A 26,705-nucleotide genomic window follows, 5' to 3' on the forward strand; every position below is an offset into this window, starting at 1 on the left:
CTGGAGGAGATACTGTATGATGTGCTGTTCACATCAGGCTCAAGAAATTTGTATTTGCAAATGAGATGCATGGGAACATGTCATGCTGGGCTGGAGGGGATTGAGTCCAGTCCCTCATGATGCCAGGCAGTTGGTCAATGTTATGTTCAGTAAGGTACCTAAGCTCCACGTGTTGTTGTACGCTATGGCTGTAGGCGACTTCCTAATGCTATCTGATAAATGTACATCCTGTAGTACAAGTCTTGGGCCTGTGTCTTGCAACAAGCTATGGGAAGAGGGCTGGAGGGGTCAGATTTCACTGGGCGTTTGAATAAGGATTTTTTTCTGAACTGTTTTATATAAAGCCTTGAGGTATCATTGGAGAATGTTTCAAAATCGTCATTCTCTTTCAAACACAAACTTTCCAATATCTGTGCTCATGTGCATGGTTGATTCCTGAATGACAAATGCTTTGATCGGGCAGGTCACAGAGGCAACAGTGCGATGATGCTTTAATGTTGTAAAAGACTGTCTCTGATTTGCTTTATTCTTAGATTCAAAAGGAAAAGAAACTGCAGCAATGAAAGCTGACCTACTGAGGGCTCGCAATGTGAAGAGGTATATTAATCAGCTGACGGTGGCAAAGAAGCAGTGCGAGAAGAGAATAAGGCTCCTGGGAGGACCTGCTTATGATCAGCAGGAAGATGGCATTTCTGATGAAGGTGATGGCCCTCAGAGTCAGAAGGTATAAATCATACCTTGTCTGAAAGTCATTCTAAATATGTTAGCACTGGATGATTTTAGCCTCACTGTCATTAATCTCTCCCTTCCCCCAGGAGTCAAGTACAAATTAATTGCTGCATAGTTTATCTTGGGAAAAGATCGCTGAAGTACCCGAAAAGACATACTGATCACTCAGCTTGGAATATTGCTAAATGTGAAACTTCATAAAGCTTCAAGTGGCTCATAAACATGTGTGATTTTTCAGACATACTGCATGTAGGGAGTTAGTAAGGACATGGTAGTGGCCTTTCTGCAAGTAGCAACTTGCTTTCACATAAAAGATTGCCAACATATGTGCGGTGTTTCTTTGGCCCTTGTTATATTTACCACAGGAAATACCTGTGGGTTTTGCAAATACAAAGTTATTCAAAAGCAAACACTTGTGGAAGGCAATTGACAAAATGAAGGGCAGTCATTGCAGAAAAACTGGTAAAGCTGTTGACTGAATGCTGGTTTTCAACATCACTGTAGTCTGGAATTGAAAAAACTAACATTTTATTAGCCAGCATCTACAAAAATATAATCATGGCTACTTATCCTTGCTAAACTTTAAGTTTGGTGACTTTGTGTAATCTACTCTGTCCCCTTTGGGCAAAGCACAGTAACTGATGTATTCAAATTAGAAAGAAGATTCTATCTTTTTCGTTTTAGGTAGAAGGGAAATTATCTCTTCATGCAGAGACCTTTAATTTTTGTTTTTTCCCTGGAATAATTATAACTTAGTGGCACGTAAGAAAAAAGTTGCATAATGCAGAAATGGTTCTTGCTATTTGTGTTTTGTCTTTCTTGAGTAAGGTCTGAAAGAGAGCAATTCCCTAGCCCCCACTCATCCTTAAAGCATGATTTCAGATGGTGTGTCATAGACTGTGCCAAGGCAGTCCTGATCTGTTTCCTGAAGTTGGGTGTAGTGAGGGGTGCCAAGGAGAAAAGGAAAGAGGGAAGCATGTGGCAGCACCACATGAGCCACTGATGCGGCTTTCGGTGCCTGCTGAGATGTTATGGGCTTTCCAGGGTAGATACGTGGCAACATAAGATTATTCAGGAACAGGGTCAAGTGGTGAAGCTGCACTGGATAGGGGCAGGGATTGGGCAGAAATATAATAAAATGTAATATTATTGTAATTAAAGGAATTCCTGTTGTTAATGTTGCATGTTTCATAACCTGATGGATTTTTGGTGGGAGCTGCTGACCCAGTGTTATATCTTGCAAATATACCCATGAGCAGCACCGTATTGAGTTAATGGTACTATTAGTAGGAATAAAGACTCCTTGCAGGGGAATTTGTTGTAGTGATGGTGGAAACAATGGGACCCAGGGCTACTCTGCTTCTAAACTTTTGATGTATTTCTATGAAGAAGCCCTAGAACCCCTCCACACCCATGTCAGCATGGAAAATGGGAAAACTGTTTCTCTCTTTTGTTGCCTGCAACTCTCTGTTGCCAGGAAAGAGGCTGAGGGAGGCTGGATGAGAGAGGCCATGCTGTTCTCTTCTGAGCACAGAAAAATGCCAAGGGCTTGGCTGAGGAAGGGGACTCTCTTCACTGTCGCTTCTTCCCATCCTCTTCCTGCACTGTGGTAGCTGCAGTCTGGGTTCTTACTTCAAGGCAGCCAGTGCTATTTTGGATGCCGGCCCCTCCTATGTGGGCAGTATCGACTGAACACTTAAGGCTTTTTTTAAGGAAAAGGGAAAGGCGTTTGGGATTTAGTAGGTAAGCTAATGTTGGTATGTCACTGCTGGTGGTCCACAATTTCTTTGTAGACTCTGTGTCGTGGTTTAGGCCCAGCTGGCAACAAAGCACCTCAAGGCTGCTCACTCACTCCCTCCCCACCCCCCCAGCCCCTGTGGGATGGGGAGGAGAAAATATAACAAAAGGCTCGTGGGTCAAGACAAGGACAGGGAGGGATCACTCACCAGTTATGGTCACAGGCAAAACATACTTGATTTGGGGAAAAAGACAAAATCAATTTAATTTGTTACCAATCAAATCAAAACAGGATAATGAGAAGTAAAACCACCAGCAGCGCAGGGGGATGGGGAATGGGGGTTGCTATCAGTTCATCACACGTTGTCTCTGCTGCTCCTTCCTCCTCAGGGGGAGGACTCCTCACACTCTTCTGCTCCAGCGTGGGGTCCCTCCCACAGGAGACAGTCCTCCACGAACTTCTCCAATGTGGGTCCTTCCCACGGGCTGCAGTTCTTCACAAACTGCTCCAGCGTGGGTCCCTTCCACGGACTGCAGTCCTTCAGGCACAGACTGCTCCAGCGCAGGCTTTTCCATGGAGTCACAGCCGTCTTTGGGGGGCATCCACGTGCTCTGGCGTGGGGTCCTCCACGGGCTGCACGTGGGCATTTGCTCCACCGCTCACCTCCACGGGCTGCAGAGGCATCCCCTCCTCTGGCACACCTCCTCCCTCTCCTTCACTGACCTTGGTGTCTGCATAGGTGTTCCTCTCACATTCCAATCTCTCCCCCATCCCACTGGGCGGGGCGGGGGGGGTGTGAGTGAGCGAGCAGCTGTGTGGTGCTTAGTTGCTGGCTGGGGTTAAACCACAACACCTGCAGAATAACTATCTTGTGTAGAAGAAACAGGAAGTTGCCTTCCTTTCTTCAACTTGCATGAAATAGGTCAGAAAGGGGCATTTACTGATGGTGTTTTGAATTACTATTTTATGCAAGTGTAATACAGAAGTTTGAATACATTCTTAACTTTGGGGAATTTTTGGTACTAGTTGAACAAAGAACAAATTGACTAGTGACCTAAACTTGTATTTTGGCTTTACTTCTGCATCCTACAGAAAGCTTTCTCTTTCCTGCAGTAGTAGGGGGGTGAAAACATTGCTGGTAAAAGTCTTTAATGCGTGTTCTGATTATGGGCTTAAATGTGGAGGTGGATTATTCGGAGCTGTCAATGTTTTCCTCTTACAGATTTAAGAAACAAAAATTATGTACTTTGAAATACTGTTTTTTTTCCTTTTCACAGCAGAAGCTAATTGTAAAACAGTGTCAGTTTTCTGTTTGATAAATACATAACAGTCATGGGACTGTATAGACTTTGCACATGTTTCACTCACCTCATTATCCTGAATCCAGGTTCTCTAGGGAAATCCTGAATGTGTGAATTGTAATCAGATGTTTATAAGCAAGCAAACAAACCAACACCAGCTACTCTCTGAATCTGAATTTTGTCATTAGCTCTGATAATGATTTGTACTCTGCCCTGGGTGTTAGATTTGCTTTCAGAGAAAATGCAGTTTGAATTAGTGTAATATATAAAGCATCTCTTCTAATCTGCTTATGGTCAGTGCAGTTTTAGTCCTTTTTCTTAGGAAACTGTACCTGCACAGTACTGCAGTAGTTCATTGAGTTCTTGTTGTCTGTGTTTATTCAGCAAACCATTTGTTTGATCTGTTGTGTTCAGCACAACAGCCTCATCACCACATCTGTGAGATTTGATGTGTGGAGTCACAGCATCTCCTTAGTGGAGCTGTATAGTGAACCACAGGTGGTAGGAGGAGCTCTGGGGATCTGATCCTTGAGTAGCTATGCAATAGCAAGGAAACCACCTGAGTGTATTTTGAGGCACAGGCAGTTCATGTTAATAATCCTACCGATGAAGACTAAGTTGAAACTCCTGCAGAAGACCTTGCTTCTACCACATCTGTGGATAGATGCTGATTTAGCTGGTGACTGATCAGATTTTTCACTGTGATTTCCGAGCTTCAGGTTGTGACATCACGTTATGTCAGGATACCTCATGGTACAGAATTTGGGGGAGTAAAGAAAGTGAGCTTCAGTTGTTGTTCCTCTGTTGCCTGAAGATGGGGTGTCTTATGACAGAATTATGTTCATGAACATGTGAGTCTCAAGGCAGGGATTTATCCATTAGTTTATGTGCAGTGGAATGCCAGGTACCTTATGAGTATATACTTCCTGGTAGGTATCATTGCATTTTGTTCAGCTACTGCTGTATATGACAAAGATAGCCTTCTGATGACTTGCCTCTTTTTAAAAAATAATAGAAGGAATGTATGCTTTAATTTTAGTCAGTGTAGAGACAAAGCATAAGTTAAGGGTTTTTAAAATGCAGCTTGGAGAAAGACATATTTTTCTAGTTTTTTTTTTTACATTCCTTTTATTCCTGTCTTCTACAAAAAAAAAAAACACATGAAAAACAACACCAAATGAGAACAAGTCCTGCAGTCTGACTGTTTGCCATCATCCCAGCAGAAAACCTCCACTACTGACCTTAATTCTGTTCACCCCGCCCATGATCTTGTCCTGGTTTCAGCTGGAATAGAGTTAATTGTCTTCCTAGTAGCTGATATAGTGCTATGTTTTGAGTTCAGTATGAGAAGAATGTTGATAACACTGATGTTTTCAGTTGTTGCTAAGTAACGTTTAGTCTAAAGTCAAGGATTTTTTAGCTTCTCATGCCCAGCCAGCAAGAAGGCTGGAGGGGTACAAGAAGTTGGGAGGGGACACAGCCAGGACACCTGACCCAAACTGGCCAAAGGGGTATTCCATACCATGGGATGTCCCATCTAGTGTATAAACTGGGGGGGAGTGGGGGCGGGGGATCGCCGCTCGGGGACTAACTGGGCATCGATCGGCAGGTGGTGAGCAATTGCACTGTGCATCATTTGTATATTCCAATCCTTTTATTATTACTGTTGTCATTTTATTAGTATTATCACTATCATTATTAGTTTATTCTTTTCTGTTCTATTAAACCGTTCTTATTTCAACTGATGAGTTTTACTTCTTTTCCCGATTCTCTCCCCCATCCCACTGGGTAGGGGGGGAGTGAGTGAGTGGCTGTGTGGTGCTTAGTTGCTGGCTGGGGTTAAACCACGACAGATCTGCAGTGCTGTTACCAGCTTTATTGTGGTTATTCATTATAGGCCAATGTGGTTGTAGCAAATGGGATCCTGGTGTGCTGCAAAGAAATACAGTACAGTGCATCTGTGCTGTGTCTGGTGCCTATAGAGGCCCTTCCAAATTAAGTAGTTGTTTTATGTTCCTCTCCAGAGAGAGGTTGTGACTATCTTTAGGGACTTGCCAAGACCGGGTCTCTGCTTTGTAGGGCCTCTGTGTGCATATGCTAGGGATGCTGGTTAAAGCACCCTGCTTGGAAAAAAAATAAAAATCTAACCCCCTTCCTAGTCTTTGACAGAGCCTGTGGTCAGCTGTGGTATATTAGCTGCTTTCCTGTTGGGAGTAGGGAATTGATGCAGCAGCAGTAAAGCTGCTGGTTGTTCTGAACCTGGAAGCTGCTCTTGAGTTAAAAGGACTTGAAGGGTTGCTGTTGAGGTTGATAATTCTAAGATTACGTCTGCTAACTGGATATTAGATTTGAGGGTGTACACATACCCTAATGTGTGCATATGTGCCAACATAGCTTAGAGCTTTGTATTCTAATCCATGGTGATACTGAGTCATAAAATGATCTTTTGCTGAGGATTACAAATAACTGCAGAGTCTCGTTCTTTAAATCGGACAAGGAAGGATACTCCCTAGAATACTTCCTGGATTGTGTGCATCTTATGATAATTTATCACCTCAAACCTAAAAACCTCTTTTGTCCATCATTGTTGTCATTGAAGTCTTAATAATGCTTATAGTACCGTGTTTGTAATGTATTTAATAACTCCAGGATAGTCAAGCCTTTAACAAACAAAAACCTAAAAAAAAATTGAGGTCTCACTTCTGCAAGAGAAGTTTAAATAGGCTTTTCTGTCCATTAATATATTTCGTTAACATATTTCAGTTTACAAGCTAACTATTAGGAGGTTTGTGTAACAGTATTATTAGGCCCCATTATTTAATTACCATGGGGCACCTGTGCAATGGGCTCTTTGTTAGACGAGAGGGATAGTTGCGCTTGTCTTGCTCCCGGCAGCAGCACTTACCCACTGTTACTTTTGAGAGGGGATGTTTGTTACTTACCCTCCTTGCTGGCAGTCTGTGTGGGGATACCTTGGATAATAGAGGCATAGAGACCAAGGTGACCTCTCGCTCAAGAAGTGATGGCACATGCTCCACATTGTGATTTGTTACCTCTTGTATTGAATTTGTGTGGCAAGGTGTTGGTAGCTGGGGGGCTATGGGGGGGGGGGGGGGGCTTCTGTGAGAAGCTGCTTTAAGTTTCCCCCATGTCTGACAGAGCCAATGCCAGCCAGCTCCAAGACGGACCCACCACTGTCCAAGGCCGAGCCCATCAGTGACGGTGGTAGTGCCTCTGGGATAACATATTTAAGAAGGGGAGAAAAGTTGCTGCGGAATAGAAACTGCAGCTGGAGAGAGGACTGAGAACGTGTGAGAGAAACAACCCTGCAGACACTCAGGTCAGTGAAAGAAGGAGGGGGAGGAGATGCTCCAGGCGCCGGAGCAGAAATTCCCCTGCAGCCCATGGGGAAGACCATGGTGAGGCAGGCTGTCCCCCTGCAGCCCATGGAGGTCCACGGTGGAGCAGATATCCACCTGCAGCCCGTGGAGGACCCCACGCCGGAGCAGGTGGATGCCCAAAGGAGGCTGTGACCCCGTAGGAAGCCCATGCTGGAGCAGGCTCCTGGCAGGACCTGCAGACCTGTGGAGAGAGGAGCCCAGGCTGGAGCAGGTTTTCTGGCAGGACTTGTGACCCCATGGGGGACCCACGCTGGAGCAGTCTGTGCCTGAAGGAGTGCACACCGTGGAAGAGACGGATGCTGGAGCAGTTCATGAAGAACTGCAGCCCGTGGGAAGGACCCACATTGGAGAAGATCGTGGAGGACTGTCTCCCATGGGAGGGACCCCACGCTGGAGCAGAAGAAGAGTGTGAGGAGTCCTCCCCCTGAGGAGGAAGGAGCAGCAGAGACAACGTGTGATGAACTGACCGCAACCCCCATTCCCCGTCCCCCTGCGCTGCTGGCAGGGAGGAGGTACAGAAAACCAGGAGTGAAGTTGTGCCCAGGAAGGAGGGGAGGGGTGGGGGGAAGGTGTTTTAAGATTTGGTTTTACTTCTCATTACCCTACTCTGATTTGATTGGTAATAAATTAATTTTCCCAAAGTCAAGTCTGTTTTGCCCATGACCATAACTGGTGAGTGATCTCTCCTTGTCCTTGTCTTGACCCATGAGCCTTTTGTTATGTTTTCTCTCCCCTGTCCAACTGAGGGGTGGTTGATAGAGTGGCTTTGGTGGGCACCTGGTGTCTGCTATCATTTACAGAGCTGACAGTCCTGGAGATGGACAAGATCTCTGCTCAAGAGGCTGGAAGACACTCTTCTGCTTGTATTTTAAATCATTGTCCTTGATAAAATGACTGAATAGAAATTATGAGGATGCTCAGCAATGAGGCTAAACCACAGACTGGCCTTTGAGTTGTCAGCTCTGTGTTCTCTCTGACAGTCTGATCACCATTTCTGTAATAAGCCTACCTTCAGCAAGCCTGCCTCTCTGTGCTGTTCAATGAGGATTATAGAGTGAATTCTGAAAGGCAGAAGTTTATGTTCATATACCTGAATAGCTCTGAAGCTAAGAGCAAGCCATGTCCAGAAGATACTGGTATGGTAAAGGACGAAGAGAAGAATGGCACATGACTTTCACTGAGGAACTTTGAAGATGAAAATGAGCATTTCAGCTGAGACAAACACAAGTTACTTAAACACTGCCCAAATTCTGGGGAGCTGTTTCAGACAAAACATAGGTGGCTACAGTTTTTAAAGAGCCTACTTTAGCTTGGTTAATTAGGAAGTGACTTGTGCTAGTAATTGTGTACATGCATGTGTATGTGGTTTCCTCCCATACAGCTTGAGTCCAGCAAACCGTTTTTCCTAAATGTAACTTGGTGGTAGAGTCTCACAGGTACTAGGTTTAGGAAACTACATGGTCTTACCAGAGAGAGAGAGATGCTGATACATGACCTAAATTGTATTATTATTAGGTATCAGAAAACCCATATTAGAGAAATTATTAATTCCTCAGGCTCTGTTGGAATTCACATCTTGCTCCATACCAAATTATCTTTGCTATAAAATGCAAAGTCATAGCAAGCTAAGATTCATTAGCCCCAGTGCTTAAGGACCTGCTTTTCTTTTCAAAGAAAAAATTGTGGGTTGGTTGGTGTCTGTGAGGTACAAAGCAAGAGATCAAGACCACTCTGATGTATTTGGATTCCTGGTGATATAAGTAATGGCACTAAATGAGCTACATGAAAACTCATTCAGCTGCTAGACTGAAAAGTTGGAGAAGAAGGGGTGTTTGGTTTTGATAGGGTGTTGAAAATTGGTCCTATTTTTCAAAGAAAGCCAAAGTGGTTCATTTTGTTGAACATGGGAAGATCTGTTCATTTTGTCAGGGAGGTGTTTTGTTTTCAGGTGTTTGTCTCGAAGAGAAGGCCTGGATTCAGAAGAATAGTGCAGGATGAGGAAGCAATAATGGCTTTTTAATCCAACAGCTTAATGGGTGCAGCATCTGCTTGGGTGTGGGACATCTGTGTTTCATTTCCTTTTCTGTTTGACGTATACCCTCCACTCTCATCTCGGGAAGAGTCCTGAGCACTGTATCACAGCCCGTACTCTTTCCTGGCTGCATTTCTGGTAGATGCTTTTCAGTAACACTCAGTTAATGGGAACTGGCCACCAAATGCCCTAACTGCCAGGGTAAAGAACTACACTCCATCTTTCTCTGACCCTGGGAATAATTGAGATACATCTCAAAGCTCTGTGGCCTGTGGTGTGGAAACTGCTGATGTTACTCTTTGAATCAAGCGAAGAATAGATCAGTTAGCTTTCAGCTTGGCTCCTCTGCCTGGTGGAAACATTGGAAGTTAAATTTTTGGTAATAGTATTTCATGTATGACTTGAAATGCCATCTTAGTCCTTTGAAATGTAGTCTTACCTCCTGGACAGAAAACATGTGGAAACATTATCTATCTGGTAGGAGCATAGATGCATTTATCTTATAAATACTTACAACTAATTTTTTTTTTTTTTTTTTAATGAATCAAAACTATTACTGTAGAAGGTCGGTGCAGTTGAATCTAGTACACATGTTTGTGGGATGCATGGTGCTCTGTGGACATGTCAAGTGAAAAGATTTTCCCCATAAGGGTTGGAGAGAAGCTAGAGTTAGGTATTTTCCCAGGTTTTACTCTTAGTTTTCCTTTCTTCAGATTCTTCAGTTTGAAGAAATTTTGGCCAACCCTTCATACCGAGAGCACTTCCGAATATACATGGAAAGGATGGACAAGATGGCTTTGATTGGTCTTTGGGAGTCTGTGGAGTATCTGAAGAATGCTAACAAGGTGGAAGAAATTGCAAGTCCATGCGGCTTGTACATTAATGGGAATCTCTGCTTGTTGTGATCTTGATGTTAGGAAATGTCTGCATTTATGTTTTTAAAATAGCAATAGTATAGGATGGATGCTAAGCAATTTAGGTTTTTTTACTACTTCATGTCAATGTTTGAGGATAATATGGCAATTAAAAATTGCGTAGCAACATGACCTGTAAAAAGGATACTTGATATGCCAAAGTAGTAGAATTATCTCCCCTTCCACCAGAGAAAAAACTTGCAGTAATATATTGGCTTTAGTTGTATCAGCTCATGTGAAACTTAAAACTACATTACAGTTTGATAGTCTGTACATAAACTTGTTATTTTGCCAATTAGAGGTAGCCCATTCAATCCAAACCCATGAAAATTTGTGTATATATGTTTTTTAAATCCTTTTGAAAGCGAGATTTTGCTTCCAAAGACCCCTTCCTCTCCCTGTTCTGTTGCTATGTAAGCAGCTAAGTTTCTCCAGGAATGCTACACTACTGCTGGAGGGAAGAAGCAATGCTATATTGTAATTTGTGCTAAAATAAAGTAGGAATGAGAACCCTGAAATAAGGATAGGAAATACCACCTAAAGTTGCAAGAAGTATCCTGGAGCAATGGTGCAGAGCAAGAACATAGAGGCCAAATTTGCTGTTTGTGAGCAGTGGGCTGGGTTTTTGGGGGAAAGTGTTTTAAACATTCAGGATTCACACTAGCATGAATTACAAATTTCGTTATTAAGTATCAGTTAACTTTTTATTTACTGTAATTTTATTATTCTCCTATGTAAAAAGATTCTAGTCATTTGGAAAACAGAAATAACATCCTGTAACCAAAGTAGCAAATTGTAGAGTGTGAGTAGTGAGCCATTAATACAGTCTGTATAAATGCTAACCACCAATTCAGGCTAGAAAATGTTCATAAAAAGGGTTTGTCAGGCAGTGTGAAGAGAATTGTATGAATCAGTTTTTATTTGCAAACTGCTCGTGATTGGAAAAGGTGCTATAAATCATTTAATGACCTTTTAGCTGTGATTTCTGTCCTTGCTTTCAAAACAATATGTATAGTGCCTTTATTCAAGACTTCCCATTTTTTTTAAAGAGATTCTAATGTACTGTGCTCCTGTTGCTCCATGGAACATAAACGTCAGCTGCCACGACAGGGGCAGCTTTGATTACAAAAAAGGTAGCGTCATGCAGCCATGTGGCTGTGATATTGTCACATGAGGCAGGCAAGCACGCTGTGCCATACTAAAGGAGTGGATAAAATCTTTTTAATTTGGGTCAGTCTGGGGAGACGATCATGGGCTGTGCTGCATCACTTCCTCTCTTTCCTGTTCATTACTGTAAAGTTCAATCCTGTGCACTGTTCTGTGCTCAGTGGAAATACCTGGCCTTCTGTACTGGTAGATATCTCTTCCTTTTCTTTTTTCTTTTTTTTTTCCCCCCCTTTCTTTTTCCCCCTCAAAAATTAATCATAGTCATGTATAAAGTGAGTTGATCCTATCCAGCAGAAGGCAGGAGAGCTGATACAGCTGAACTCTACAATCTGAACTTAAAATGGTGATCACAGTGTTGGTCTAGCACTTTCTTCTTTTAATACCAGCTTTTGGAGCATACTTTTAAAAACAGTGGGTGTGGAAGCTATGGTAATTTTAGACCACAGCTGTTTCTTCACTTAGCAAATACTGATATTTATCTTGTGAAATTGACTGCTTAGCATAGGTGCACAGGCAGAGTGCTTGATCTCAGTAAGAGATTAACAGATGTGTTCTCATACATCTGGGTGTGAAATTAGCTTGATCATCCTTCAAATTATGCACCTGGATCCTGACTCATCATGATATTTTTAAAATTTGTTCATTATTCTCTTCTCCCTCTCTCCCTCTCCCTCCCTCCTTGCCTAGGCTGAAATACCTCAACTGGTGAGTGAAATTTATCAGAATTTTTTTGTGGAAAGCAGAGATATACCTGTGGAAAAATCCCTTTATAAAGAAATACAGCAAAGTCTTGTGGGAAATAAAGGCATTGAAGTATTCTACAGAATTCAGGCAGATGTTTACGAAACTCTAAAGGACAGATATTACCCCTCGTTCATTGTCAGTGATTTATATGAGAGATCAGTCAAGAAGGAAGAAGAAAGAAGTTCTGCTCAGCTAACTCCGGAGGACAAAGATGAAGTGGTGAGTCACATGGACAATTTCTTTCACTGTTATTTAAGGTGATCTGAAGACAATCCTGAGTAAAGCATATAGTCGCATCTTCTGTCCTTGAGCTTTGGACTACCTTTCTTTTTTTTCTGATGTATTTATAAATATCATCACTCTTGTAGTTTCATCGGATAAACCTGGTATGTTTACAAGCTCATTGAAACAAAATGGTACAAAATGACTGACTACTTAAACTTTAAATTAGTTAAAGTAGGTATTTCAGATTTCCAAGCCTTTTGTGTTCAGTAGCTTTCATTATGCCCCTTAGAGAATGCAAAACATACCTCATGAGCTCAGCTGCTCTGCTTTTTGATGAAGGAAATAGCACTGAAACATCAGTCTAGACGTTGTCTGTCCCTGTCCCCCATGCATTTCCTAGGGACCAAATAGGTATTAAAAATTGCACAAAAGAGGAGAAAAAGTAATGAAAAAATATAATCTTAATGCCTTTTTATTATTTATTAAATAAATTAATAGGCTATGTTGGAAGATAAAACTGACTAAAATAGCACTAGAACTGGAAAATACTAAAACAGAGCATTCAGACTGTTGTAAGCAGTAACCTAACAGCAGCTCTCTTGGGGCAGGTTTTTTCAGTGGGTTCTCTAAATCGGTCATGTCGGTGGAACTTGTGTTACATTTATCTAAGAACATTTTGACAAGAGCATCTCAGACTAGTGAGCATCTTTCAGTCAGGCCGCTGCTTCAGATCAGCATGAATATCTTCATTTTTACATGCGAACTTGCTCAGAACACAATGAAGTGTAATAGTTTGTCTAAAACTGGATCTAAATGGACAAATAAGAAGCAGAATCCGGAGGTGCTGATCTACATTCTGCCATTTAGAAACAATTTTTCCAGAACCTAAGACTTTTGTATTTACTGCTTAAATATGACTTTCATTTCTGTAGGTGAGCTATTATAGTCTCTGTAGTCCGCATATCAGCAAATCTGCAGAGATGAGCTGTTATAAGTAAATTACTTCCAATATGAACTTTTAGAGCTTGCTGAATTTTTCATTGTTTGTTTCTCCCTGTATTCTTTTCCTTGATAAAAGATTCAAGACGTGTTTTCTACTTTGCTTAATGCTAACTCAGCTATTTGTTGAGGGTGGTAGGTACTTCAAAGACTTTCTGTCCTTGTGTTTGCAGTCATTGGGACTTTGAGAAAAGACTGTTACTGGTTTTGTCCAGAACTTTCTAAGTATTAAACATTGTGCTTTTTAATCTCTTCATGTATTTTATTCAGAGTCGAACAGAGATAACCATTTCTCTAAGAAAACTGACAGAACATTTTAGGGCTAGCTGTCCTCTGTCAGATAACATTTACTCTAGCTGCCGAAAAATTAGATTTTTGACTTCAGCATCATCTGTCCTTCCTCTGAGTCCTTGCGATATGTATGTGCCAGATTTGAAGGCTGTGTCTGCTTTGAAACCTTGAAGACTAGTATATTGGCAAGTTTGCTAATATGGTTAAAGTTTTTTTGCTTTTTTAACAACTAATTAAGTATGAAGTTGCATATACTGCTAGAGTATCTCTCTGATAGAGCAGTCCTTATGGCTCTGTGCCATGCTTCAGGGTCTTTGAGGTGAAAATAAATTATAAATTCTTCTTTCTGAAGCTTCCAGTGATCTTTCAAATGTTGGTGAAAATGCACTACTGGCTGATAGGTTTGGGTTTTTTTTCCTCCCCATGTATGGGAAGCCACAGCTGAGAAATCTGGTGTTTCTGGAGGGATCCATATAGTTAGCAAATACGAATTGGTTTTGGTTTAGTTTGGGTTTTGGAGGTCTACATCCTCACTTCCTGGGGCACTGTGGGAGTTACCTGTGTTAATTTTCTATAAATTTCACTGTTACAGCTGGATAGGTAAAAAGCCATCTAGTATCCTCATGGAGAGGAGGACAAAAGGGCGAGCCCTGATTAAACATGAGAAAATCAAATCAGAAGGTAGGAATTGGGATGAGGCCAGACTGTGCTGATTCTGCTGCACATGGAACAAGCTCTTTCTTCTTCCTTCCAATCTGTCATTGCTTTTTGCTCCTTGGACAAACCTCCTTTAAGAGGTCATGAGTAGATGTAAAAATATAGAAGCAAGCAGTGCCTGCATTCAGCACCCTGCGTTCAGCACTTTGAGGAAAGAGGGTCTGGTGGTTTCATTGGTGCTGCGTGTGTCAGATTGCTAAAATAAGCCCAAAGTCTCTGTTCTGCAGCACTCACAGAAATGAAAGTCATTATCAGTTTAGCAATCAGGGGAAAACAGCACAATCCTTTATGATCTCAGCTTTGAGTGTTGGTTTTTTATTTGATAATTTGAATACAGGTAACTTGTTATCTTGTAATTCTAGCATTTTTGTGATAAACCTAGTGATTCAGCAGCGTTTTTTGCTGTAAGTGTCTGAAACGTTAATGACAGAGAAATCAGGTGCCCTACCTCTGGGAGCAGAGCCTTACTGATTTGTAATTAATTGCAATCCTTTCGTTACTAGAACCAAACTTCGTGTGAAAAGTCTTTTAATTCTTCGGTGTTGAAAATAGCATTTTTTTATTCTTTTTGACCTCTGTGCTTCCCAACAAGTACGAGGTTTTTTATTTTATGGTTCTGTTCAATAGAGTTTGGAATAACACCCAGCATTGTTAACTGTTATTATTTGTATTACTGTAGTGCCAGGAGACAACAACAAGCTTACATGGGCTGAGGTCTGTACACATGCTTGGAGGCAGTCTCTGACCTGAGGAGTTGACAGTTCATGCAGAATAGACAGAAGAAAGGATGGGGTATAGAGCTAATGTTATTTACTCAGCCACATAGCAGACAAATGTGGAACTGGAAAAGGGCATGGATTTCTTAGCCTAGAACTCCTGACTTCTGCATGATGTTACCCTCCCTTATGCGGATCACACTAAGGAGATTAATTATTGTTGCTACTGTATCTCTTCTCAGAGTTTTTTTTACTAGCATATAAAGTACTGCAGAATTTACAGTAAGACCATCTCCTCTAAAACTCAGAATTTAGTAGAGTATGAGACTTCCTTCTGTTAGCTTTTTGTTAATTGTATAAAGATACAGCTTACTTAGTGGGAATATAATTAAATAGCACAGAACTCTCATTCATGAGATTAGATTTATAGCTTCCCACAGATAAATTTAGATACACTCAGTCATAAGCAGACCTCAAAGATCTTTGAACGTGGCAATGGTAACATCACAGTGCTGCGTTTGCTGGATCTCAAGGTCTTCATGCCTATTTGGGGAAGCACAGTAAGCATGGGGAGGCTGAGGCAAATGTCAAAAGGTGTTAAAGAGGATGTCACTGAAAGGTGTGAAGTTTTCTATTTTTTTTGCATGCCTGTAGTACACAAGGTGGAAAAAGCTATTTGTTTGTCTGAATGAATATAAGAAAATGATTTATGAGTTTAGGGTAATGCATATGTGCTTTTAACACATTTTTATTAATGCTTCTAAAAACAGCGGTAAAATCTGTTTATGAAGAGAAAGGACTTGGTTTAGATCGTTCTTCAGGCTGATAAATCTGTTTTGTGAGGGTTTGTGGGAGGCAGGACTGTTTGTCAGAACTGTGGTTTCTTTTGGTTTTGTTCCCGTCCCCCCCCCCCCCCCCCCCCCCATCTCGTTACCTTTCAGCTCAGAGCTAAGTATTTGCTTTTCCATCTGGCTCTGAATATTGATCATGACTACTAAGCTGTTGTTGCTTTTAAAATAAACTTTGATTCTTCCTCTCATTTATACTAAAGCCTTAGCTTGAAGGTCATTTTACAGAGTTGGCAAGAGTTGCCAAAGAGCTGTAGTGTAAATTGTAATGAGGCTTTGTCTGTTGTTGGGGGGTTTTTTTGGTTGTCTTTTTCTTTTTTTTTCTTTTTTTTTTTTTTTTAAACAGACTTATGTTTCACGTTGGATCTGATGGTTGGAATATCTGTTAGAATCTGTTATACCTACATTTTCGTCTATATCAGGAAATGTTCTTAGATGTAAAATGCTTATGGAGCAAATAATAACTGTCTCCTTTTTCATATTAACGATGCAATTACTTCCACCCTCTATTCCTAGGGCCAAGGTTGTGAAGAAGCTACTGAAGAATGCAGCACAAGAATTAATGAACAGGCCAGTTATGCTGTAAATAAACTTCGCCAGCTAAATGACAAGCTTGAGTATAAGAAACAGGCTCTGAATTCCATATGTAATTCACCAAAACCCGACAAAAAGGTAAGTACCTTTAGTGTCTTCAGGGGTTTTTGCGGGGGGGGGGGGGGGTTGGTTTTTAAATTATGTGTGTGTTTGGGTAATATCCAGTTGTCTCAGGCTTTTTTTGGACAGGTCAGATTGCTATTTCAATCAGCCTGTTACAGAAAGTGAAATCAGAGCTTAGTTTTAATTGGGTTTTTTTTCCATTTTTTTAAAGCTACTGTAACTTAAATTGCAAATATGATTTATATTGCTTTGTTTGTTATAGAATAACAACCTCTCTCCTAGTGGTCTTGCAGCTTTGTTGGTGGCAAATAGTATTTCTCCCTTACATCTCTACCCACCTGTATCTGTGTAGTTCTTTATGGCAGCTTGTTCTGTGTCCCTGTCGCATCTGTAGCGCTGCAGCGGAGGGATGTGCTAGTTAGCTTCTGCTCCCTCTGCTGGCTTTGAAATAGCACAGCACAATTTCCTAATCTCTACGGTTGTGACTGCCTTGCTCAAATAAAGGGGAAAAAAAACCCCCAAACCTATAAAAGTGAATTATTTCCTTAATAAGGAGCTAGGAGAAATCTGCAGGGCACTCATCAGACTAAAAATTCTGAGGGATGTGAAACTTTGGCGCTCCGGTCTTGGATTAAAAAAAAAATTTAAAAAAATATGCCTTTTTCTCTTTACAAAGTGCAACAGTTAAGAAATCTAAGAATATATTCAGGCAGAAGCAAGTGATTTGCATTTGGCTTAGGCCAACTCATTTGCATTGCTACTGAGGATGATATTACACGACTGTTGTTCAGATGCAGCTGGGCCAAGCTTTTCAGGTGTAATGAGATTTGTTGCAAATGGTGGGCAGTGGGTGAACAAGTAGTCAAGGTGTCCCCCTAAAATGGCCTTCTGCTAGGGATGGCAAAAATGTACCTGGGCATTAGTCATTGCTCAGGACCTGGGTTCTTTGCACATTTGTTCTTTCACTCAGGGTGAGTGCCAAGATGCTGGTCTGAATGGAAGTTGACACTCCGCTCATTCTGTGCTGCCCCAGCTCTGGGAATAGCCACCTCTAAGAGAAAGATGTGGATAGTAGTCTTTGAGGCCACCCTGGCTAGCTTCATGCCCTCTGTCCCTTCCACATCTCCCTTCTGCCAGAGGTTGCTGCAGACAACTGGAAATGTGTCCGCAGCTGTTCTGGGGTGTCCCGCTCACAGCTGCTGTGCTGTGTGTGTGACCCTAGCTGGCAGAAGATACCTCTTATTTGTCATCCAATCACTACTGTTCGGAGTGGTGAGACCACAGATGTGTCCTTTTTATTTTTTTTTTTAATAATGCCTGTATTACTGCAGTAGCATTTACCTGTGGAGCTTTTAAATGGATAGTTAGGGTTGACAGTGTGAGACCACCTTGTCACGGGGACTTTATTCTTTTCTCCTCTGGATGTGGCAGGTAAAAATTTGGTTCTTGGCCATATAAAATAAAAAATGTTTTTAAAAATTCCACAGTTTTGTGCCATATGAAGGGGAGTGTCATGCACATTTTGTACTAAATTTTTTAACCTCAAGCTGTTCCTGGGTTGTTTTCTCTTTTTGAAATGGCTTTGCTGTGAGACCCATAAAAAACACATATGTACATCTTTAAGTGGCTTCTAGCACCGTGCAGCTCAGATGCCAGTCAGTCAAGGAAGAAAACTGCTCATTTGAGGTGCATGTGGAGTGCTGCTAGTCTTAAAAGAAAATGTTCTTTTAATGTAGGGAGAAGTCTTTATTTCAGTTCTTTCTGTGGAATACAGAGAGTAGCAAAGATGACAAGCAGTCTCGGGCAATGTCTCTGACATACAAGGCCCACTGCCATAGAAAATAGCTTGATCTTTGGAGGTCTGTGACTGTGGTGCCACCTTCAGTGCATGTCTCATGCCCGAAGCTCAGCGGCTGTCTCCCCTGGGTCTGTGGGTGCAGTCTCATGCTTTCCTGTGCAACCACAGTAAATGTGCAGGGACCAGATTCTTGCTAGAGTTCAGTCTTGTCATCCTCAGTAGCAAAGCAAACCCTTAACATTCCCCACTCAGAGCACTTTCCGGTGCTTGCTAAGCCTTATTTTCAAACAAAACTGTGTGACACATTTATTGAAATTAAATGGGACTTTACTGAACAGAAAAATGACTCTGTCTCTGTCGGAAATTACATGGAAGTTGGAGGGATTTTATGTTAACTTGTTCAGAACTTTCATATTTCCAGTGGACCTGTACCAGGAGTGAACGTAAGACTCGCTTTGAGAAAATATAAGAGGTGCTTTTACAACCAACTAGTTTTTAAGTTAAAATATGTACCACGGGCAGAAAGAGTTATAAATAGAAAACAAGTACTAAACAAAAGTGAATGTGGTTGTGTATGCGTGAGTTAGGCCCTATCATTTGTTTCTGTAGCATTACAGTTTTACGAAAAGTGCTGTATAACTAAACCTTTATATATTGTTGCATTCACATGGATGTATCACTTGTATGTTCCCTTTGCATTCTTGGGAAATAATAGCTATATTCTTTCTATACCTAAGCTCTTGGGAAGGTGGGGATTGTACCCCTTCTAAAGTAGTGGGGTTTTCCCTGTATTTTTTTGCTCCTAAAATACTGTCTTTGAAAATACAGACATTTTTGAAACAGAATAATAAAATGGATCCAGTATCATTATAAAGTCTCAGTATTTGCTTTATAAGCATAGCAGCTATTTACTTATGATGAAATCTTACCAGTTCTTCTTTATTTATTGATTGTTCCTGGATGCCTCTTATAGGACTCCACGTAAGGTGACTGCAGAGCAATCTGTATGTCAATAGGAAATACAATAAAATACAAAATTATTCTGAATGTTAGGTATATGCTAGAAGGTTATTATATAGCTGTTGTGTAGATAATATTTCACATCTTACATGAGACAAAAATCTTGAAAAAGGCAGAATTACTGTAGTTCTGTAAAATGTACCACTTGTGATGCAAGTCGTACAACTAAGACTCGTGAATTTGACTATGTGGTATATCATATTTAAAAAAAAAAAGTGTCAGCTTCTTTTGCTGTGTTTCTAATGTTGCATCTTATGTATACTTCCAGCTTTTCTTGTCATACTGTCTCCTGGTAGTATGTGTGGTTACATATATTTTTGCTGATGTGATGAGATACGCTATTTCTCCTTTATGAGATTATGACGGTGAGCTACATCTTGATGAGAGCACCTTTTTAAATGTGCGCTTTCCACAATAATAAATCCTTCTTTTTCCAAAACTAAAATGAATCAAGTGGTAACTTCCTAAGTGATTGTTAACATAGCTAAGTTCCTAGAAATTAAATCTATCCCCAGGTTCTTTGGTCCCATCATGTATATCTGAAAATGGTAAGGAGGAGTCTTCAGTAATGCATATTTCAGTAACTGAAATTTCAAGTTTGTATAAAACATATAATGTGTAATACATGTGTGTAATTAATAAATAACCCTATCTGAAGTGCCTTTTATGCTAATAGTGTGATAGTAGCACGTCCTTCTAACTTATTTTTTATTTTGGTATCAGGGTTGACCTTTAAGATTACTGTGTATTCTACAAGTTTATGAGGCATCATAGATTCTCTCGCTTATGATTTTTTCCCATGTTAATTGTTCTTTCTCTCCCTGCTTTTGTACCTTTTCTCCATTCTCAATAGCATCCCTAAAGACATAACTAGGCATGTTGCACAAGCTTTTTCACACCAATTGTAATCGATAAACTTTCCTCTGCAGATTGTTTCTAAGCTGAAGGATGAAATTACTCTGATGGAGAGAGAGCACAATGACCTTCAGCTGCACATTGCAAGAACGGACTGGTGGTGTGAGCATCTTGGTATGTGGAAAGCCTTCATTGTCTCAGGCGAGGTATGGGTTTTTTATGACTTTTTATCTTCTGGTTCAGTTCAAACTTCTATGAAGAGAAGAATAAAAACCTGTGTATACTTTCCTTATACCTGTGTGTACACTGTGTATACTTAATATTTACTTGGCAGGGGGAGGAAACCCTAATCTCTTCTGAACTCCTCCTGTGTTCCCCCAGTGACTACTATGATGCATATACAAAATTTCTAGTCCTTAGACACTGTTGTAATGGAGTTACGTGCAGGTATTTTTGTATGTGAACTGGTTTTGGCATTGGGTAAAGTCATTTGCTATCTTAGGGGCATTGTTTTTCATGAGAACTGTCTCTTACTGTGCTAGCACACTTAGGTGCAATTGTGTCTCTGCATGTCTCAAAGATGCAGTACTTATACTTTCTGTGTTTTTTATTATTATATTTAACAGCAGTACAGTTTCAAGGGACTAGAATACCCAGAAAGAAAGGGCTTTAAATCTGTAAGTTGAAGGAGAAGTTAAATTTTTCTTTTTTTTTTTTTGTCTTGTTCTGCTCTTCCATTTGGGTGTAGGCAGACAATTGTAGAACGAATGTAATTAAAAAACCCCCCAAACCTGTAATGGAAACAAAAAGCATTACCATCTCATGGCATTGTATTCACATTTGCCATGAAAGGAACCCAATAAATGCTTGTTACGTAGTAACTGTAGGCTCACACCATAGGTAAGCAATCTTCTTGACAGTATCACTTCAGAGAATTAAAGATAAATTGGATCTCTACTGGCATGCCTTCTTGTGCTATTAAGAAAATGTTCCTTAAATTAGTGTATGTAGTTTCTTTGAGGTAATTTTTCCTGGAAGAAAAAATTCTGTGCTGTTGAGTTTATTTGCTTGTGTCTTCAGCTCTTGCAAACTGTTGATAGGTCTATCAATAGTTAAATGTGTTGTCTGTAAAAGAAGACATAAATCCAACAGGTTAAAAGCTTAAGTTGCCATTTTAAAAACCAAATTCTCAATGTGTAAACATCTGAGTTTGTTTTTGTTTTAATGCTGTTTGCAGGTGACACAGTTGAGAACAGTGATGCTCTTAAGTTGTCTTTAAGAGTTCTCTGTAGCTTTTGAAGTCTGTTTTTAAAAAGCAGTAATACCGTGTGCAGCAAAACTCTAGAACACCAGCTTCCTGGTGAGGGGCACCATACAGAACTGCTCAGTGTCTCCCTTATTGCCGGATGAGAAGGTGGTTCTGCTAAATAAGAGGGAGTTTGGGAGAGGCTTCTAATTACTTTCTGCCTAAACTATAACTTAGAAGTAGTACTGGATTAGATAATTAAATGCAGGCTTGCATTAATTGTGCTGTTTGCAGCTCTGTGCTTCAAAGGGTAGGCTGGAGAAAACATTAATGTTGTAGTTATCCATGTTAATTAATTGCTCGGAAATGTTCTGGCTGCAGTTGATGATTTCAGGGGGTATGAGTAGGTGACGTTTGTCTTCCTAGCTGCAAAATATGCTGTTGCTAATCCTAGCATGTAGCTCTGTGATTTTAGAGAGAGAAAAATGTAGTGGCCCTATGTTTTTTGCAGAAAAGCTTAGTAAAAGTAAATTTCGCTATAGAATTTGAGCTGAAGGTGTAATCAGCCTGTCATCAACCTTTTAAACTGATTTATTAAACCAGTAAATAGATAATGCATAAAAAACTAGAATGACTTAAGACTTAGAAAAAAAAAATCGTGTCCAAACTGTTGTTTGCACTCTTAGCTTGAATCTTTTAGTTGTTATAGTTTTGAGTTGTATAAATGCACTAGCTGTATATGTATAAAATATATTAAAAAGTCAATGTAAATGGTATAACCTACAGGTATCTCTTGGTAACTGATATTTCTGATAAAATGGTCTTTGGAGACTCAGTGTTTTGGCTGGTTGGTAGAGGTTGAAAAAAGACGGTAAGAAGATGCAGAATGAGGGGACCCACGATAACAACTTACGTAATTCTGTAAGTCACTTCTCCACGACAGGTATATTCCCTCCCCATACCAGCAGTTATGAAACTTATAGCTCTGTTACCTACTTGCTTTAATGGTTTTGGTTGTATCGTTTCATATTATAGAAGGTGTTCTGCCTTCTCTGTCCAAAGAAAAAAGACTGTTGCAGAGCATAACAACTTTTTAAAATTTTATTACTTTCATAAGGAGTGGAGTTTGTAGATTTGAATAAGGTGAAAAAATAGCTTGTCTTACTCATTTAAATATCTTGGAATTTAGGATGTTTATGCTCAGTGGAAATTAAGAAAATTAGTTTCCTGTGAATTGAGGAAAACAACTGTGTGCCAGATACGCCTTCTGCACAGCCTTTCTATGTTTAAAAGGGACTTTTAAGGGACTTTTTTTTTAACAGCAGTCTGGTTAGCCCCTACTTCACTGCTGCATAGCTTGGGTGGGCTGTTTCAGAGAGCTGCTCTGACTGAGGGAAGTTTCTGGTGAGTCACACAGTTCTTCACTGCCTTAATGACTGGGCTAATTTTTGTTAATGTTTAGTCATTCCTGGTGGATGTCTGGACCCGCCCTTAGTGCTTCCAACAGGTGATTCATTGACTTTCCTTGGCAGCTTGTTACTTTACTGAACTATTATTACAGTTTTTGCTAATGTTAAGTTTACATTTTACCTACTGCAGCTAATAGCTATACCTTCTCCTGGAATGTATTTAGTAATATTTGTTCCTTTTTTTTTTTTTTTTTTTTTTTCCCCCTCCAATATTTCATTGAATGTTTCTCACTGTTACCACACCACACACCCTGGTAAAAGGTGCTCACCTCTGATGTGTGCCTTCTAGGTTTTATTAATAGGTGTAGGTGTGTCAACATCCTTTTTCATATCTCTCTCTATCCGCTTTGGGACTTTTGTGCCTCATAGGGAGAAGGTAGAAATCTTTACCCTTTGTGGACTAGGTATCTGTGACATGCTAGTAGACAGTAAATTCTGAAATAATTAATCTTTACATTGTCTTGAAGCTATGGGAGTTGCTGCCAATGCAAAACAATCCCAATAGCCTGAAGCCGCTTTGGGTGCTTGAGGGCTGATTCTGTCCTTGCTAGGTAAGGAGCAGTGAATAACCTGAAAGACTCACGTGTAAGCTGAGGAAGGGGGCTGAGAAAGGGCTGAGTAGGAGACTTGTGGAAATGCCATGCTAGGGGCTAATTCTGAGAGCCCTTGCCCGTGCTGTGAAAGGATCAGGGCTGAGACTGTCACAGGACCTTTGGACTTGGAAAACCAAACCGCACCGCAGATGTTAAGTTTATGGTCATGAAGAGTCAGACCTGGAAGAGCGTTAGGGTGGTTCTCAGAAACAACTGGGTGATTTTCAGGATGGGAGTAATAGAAGCACGGTGAAATCTCACAGCATGCGTGGCGTGTGAGGTTTGGCATTCGGCAGGAACTCTGGGCTTTGGGGAGCGCCTTTTGACTGGAAGCAGTAGGTACGCTGGTGGCTTGTCAGATGTGCAGTTCGTCTTGAGTGGGCTGCAGGTGTGAAAAAGGCAAGTGCGGCCCTCGAATACATCAGGAGAGGAGTTTCCATTTGAGACAAAGTGTTATAGTCGCTCTGCAGGTGCTGGGCCATGGTGTTTGAGAAGGGTGGAACTGAATGGATTGAATGAGGAGCTTTTGCCATGAGGAGTGATTGTGAAAGCACTTTAGTTTGCTTAGCTAAGCAAAAGGGAGACGTGGAGGGAATAGGGCTGTCTATAAAAACACATCGGTAAGGGTAAACATAAGGGAGGGGTGAAGAGTTGTTGGAACAAACCGAAATGAGTTTGGAAATTGAAAGGAAACCTCCAGTGACCAGGGTGAGGGTTTAGAGCAGACTTTTAGCGTAACGGGGATGGAAACAAAAATTGTTTCACAAGTTTGAATTCATTCATGATAGCAATTGCATGAGATGGTGCCTGTACAGCAAAGGACTAGATCTCCTGGTTTAGAAGACCCCCCCAACATCCCATTTTTCTGTGTGTTCTCCAGTTGACTTATTAATTTGGTAAAACATGCACAAGTACTTAAGTTGGTCAAAAATTTTGCTTTCTTAAGAAGATCCTGAAGACTTTCAGATATTTCTATGAGGGTATTTGAAGGAAGTTGTAATGTTTCTCCATCTAGTAATCAGAATTTAAATGATTTTGCACATGGATCCTAACTTGAAAACAGAAGGAGGACTTAGTACTCTGGTTTTGGTTTCAACAATGTCCTTCCAGAAGGTTGACTCTCTCCTGACAATTACAGTTCAGATGACCCTACACACATGCAAATCCCTGCCCTGGGGATGAATGTGTAATGGAGAATGATACACATGACTCAAATCAGCATTTTCAGCACTGATCTCCCAGTTTTCAAAAGCAACTGCCTGGAGATGTTTGTGAGTCACCTACGAACACAAATCCAATCTAGCTCAGGGGTAGACAGGGCAGGGACTGTCCCAGGAGATCCCAGTCCCTCTGTGCCAGGTCTCTCTGACCTACATTTTGGAGGCTGTTCAAGCATCTCTTTCTGCAGTAGTCTGGCAGGAGAAAGGCAGTTCCCCACATAGCTGTGCTGGGAACCAGGCACATTTTTGGACATTCAAGCTGGTGCTTTGTACTCTGTCTGGGTGCTGCTGCAGCTTTTCTTAGAAAGATGCGAAACCTGGGCCTCGGATTGGGTTTCCCCATAGTCCAAGTGCAGCTTTAGGAGGAGTGCATCACAGAGAATATTCTCCATGTAAAGCTCTGAAGAGCCATAAAATATGAAGGTACATTTTAGCTGTGTGTCTTGTACAGTGGTGATGTAGCTGCTTGTCAAATTATCTGTCACTAGCATTAAGTGTCCTCAGACCTTTACGGGCTTCTCAGAAAATGTGTCATAATTATATGAATTTTAAAGTTTATTCTTAAATAGTCTTTAAAAAAAAGCCCCAAAAGCTTAGAAGTTATTACTTTCATTAAAAAGATTGTGTGCGAGAGTGGCATTTTGTAATAACTTTTCTGTTACTTGCATGTATATTAAGGCAAGCATTTGAGAGTTTGGCTTGGCCAAAAAAATCTATGTATGCATTACCCTTATTTGCCTTTCATAATCTATTTAGCTGTCTCTTTAAAATAAGTAAACAAAAATCTGTTACCATTAGGACATAAGGGTGAAATTCTGGGTAGCTCATCAAATTAAGAAATAATATGGTCACACTGCTGCAATCGTCTCAAGTAACTTCTTTGCTGTAGTTTTGCCATTTGCACAATGTGGTTAATCACTCCTTCCTCTGGCTGTCGTACAGCTTGATTCATTAGTATTTCTGTAAAGCTGTGAGCTTCTCGGAAATAAACACTGCGTGGGTACCACACATTCTGTGCGCACAAAATAGCTCGAGTGAGCAGAGAAGTCACTCTGAGACAGCACCAGCTGCTGCGGGGCCCATCTGCAGGGCTGCTGTGCCCGGCGTGTGGGTGAGCCTCAGCACGAGCACTAGGAAAGAAGGGTGGGAATAATGGGAGAACAGTCAGGAAAAGGCAGACGAGAGAAGTGGAGTATTGGTAAGCAATCAGAAAGCTATGTGGTAGGTACCTTAAAAACTGAAATAATACATGCAGCTGTTTGAAGAAGACACGTCAGGGAGATGTGATTGCTGACGGACAGCATTGCAAAGCTCTATGTAAAGTGTAATCGTGGCTAGCGGGAGGACTGATTCAGGACTGACATACCATTTTGGGTAAAGTTTTGTCCATTAAGGGTATTGTTCCATCTGTAGCCTTCAGACTGCAAGAGAAGGATGGGACATTGATGACTGAATTTGTGAGCCAGTCATCTGGCAGCCCAAATGTTCCACTGTTTGCTTTCAAAGTAGTATACCTTATCTGTTGGTTTCTTTCCCACAAGGTTTTAGAAGAGAATGGAGAACAAGTGCCCTGTTACTCTGTCATGGTGAGTTTACAAGAAGTTGGTGGAGCTGAAACTAAGAAGTGGACTGTTCCAAGGAAGCTCAGTGAGTTTCAGAACCTACACCGGAAACTCAGTGAGGTATGAATTTCAGTTAGGGGAGGGAGAAGATGCAAAACACTAAAATTTGTCAGAGTGATGCTTGGAGAGGGGAAAAACCAGATAAAAATTTAATATTGCCAATTTTTATGCCAGCCTTCTGCCTTTTTGCCTTTTAGAGCTAGTTTTCTATCTGCATATTTCTGGCCTCGGCCAGATGCTTATAAAATGTGTTTATAATTTTTTTCTCACTTCTTTTTTTTCCTTAATAATGACTGTTTCACTGGACTAACCCAATGTCGAAATGGTATATGGTCTGCACTGTCATGCAAGAGCCTGCTTTAAAAACTAGATTTTGTTCCTGGCTTCCAGGGAGGTATTAGAA

General features: G+C 40.9%; 1 protein-coding gene across 4 annotated transcripts in view; it reads left to right on the forward strand.

Moving 5' to 3' along the window:
- The window catches only part of SNX25 (sorting nexin 25), a 92,860-nt gene that overhangs the window by 51,915 nt on the left and 14,240 nt on the right, over window positions 1-26,705 (forward strand). For all 4 annotated transcript variants that reach the window (XR_008234106.1, XM_052779852.1, XM_052779850.1 and 1 more), the window contains 6 exons: window positions 534-724; window positions 9,915-10,046; window positions 11,970-12,245; window positions 16,339-16,494; window positions 20,227-20,358; window positions 26,222-26,362. Coding sequence is in view for 3 of the 4 variants with exons in the window: in XM_052779852.1 (XP_052635812.1) it covers window positions 534-724; window positions 9,915-10,046; window positions 11,970-12,245; window positions 16,339-16,494; window positions 20,227-20,358; window positions 26,222-26,362 (1,028 nt within the window). In the remaining variant the exon portion in view is untranslated. The remainder of the gene's footprint in view (window positions 1-533; window positions 725-9,914; window positions 10,047-11,969; window positions 12,246-16,338; window positions 16,495-20,226; window positions 20,359-26,221; window positions 26,363-26,705) is intronic.

This window comes from Harpia harpyja, chromosome 2 (genome assembly GCF_026419915.1).
Source record: "Harpia harpyja isolate bHarHar1 chromosome 2, bHarHar1 primary haplotype, whole genome shotgun sequence".
In the NCBI taxonomy this organism is placed as follows: Eukaryota; Metazoa; Chordata; class Aves; order Accipitriformes; family Accipitridae; genus Harpia; species Harpia harpyja.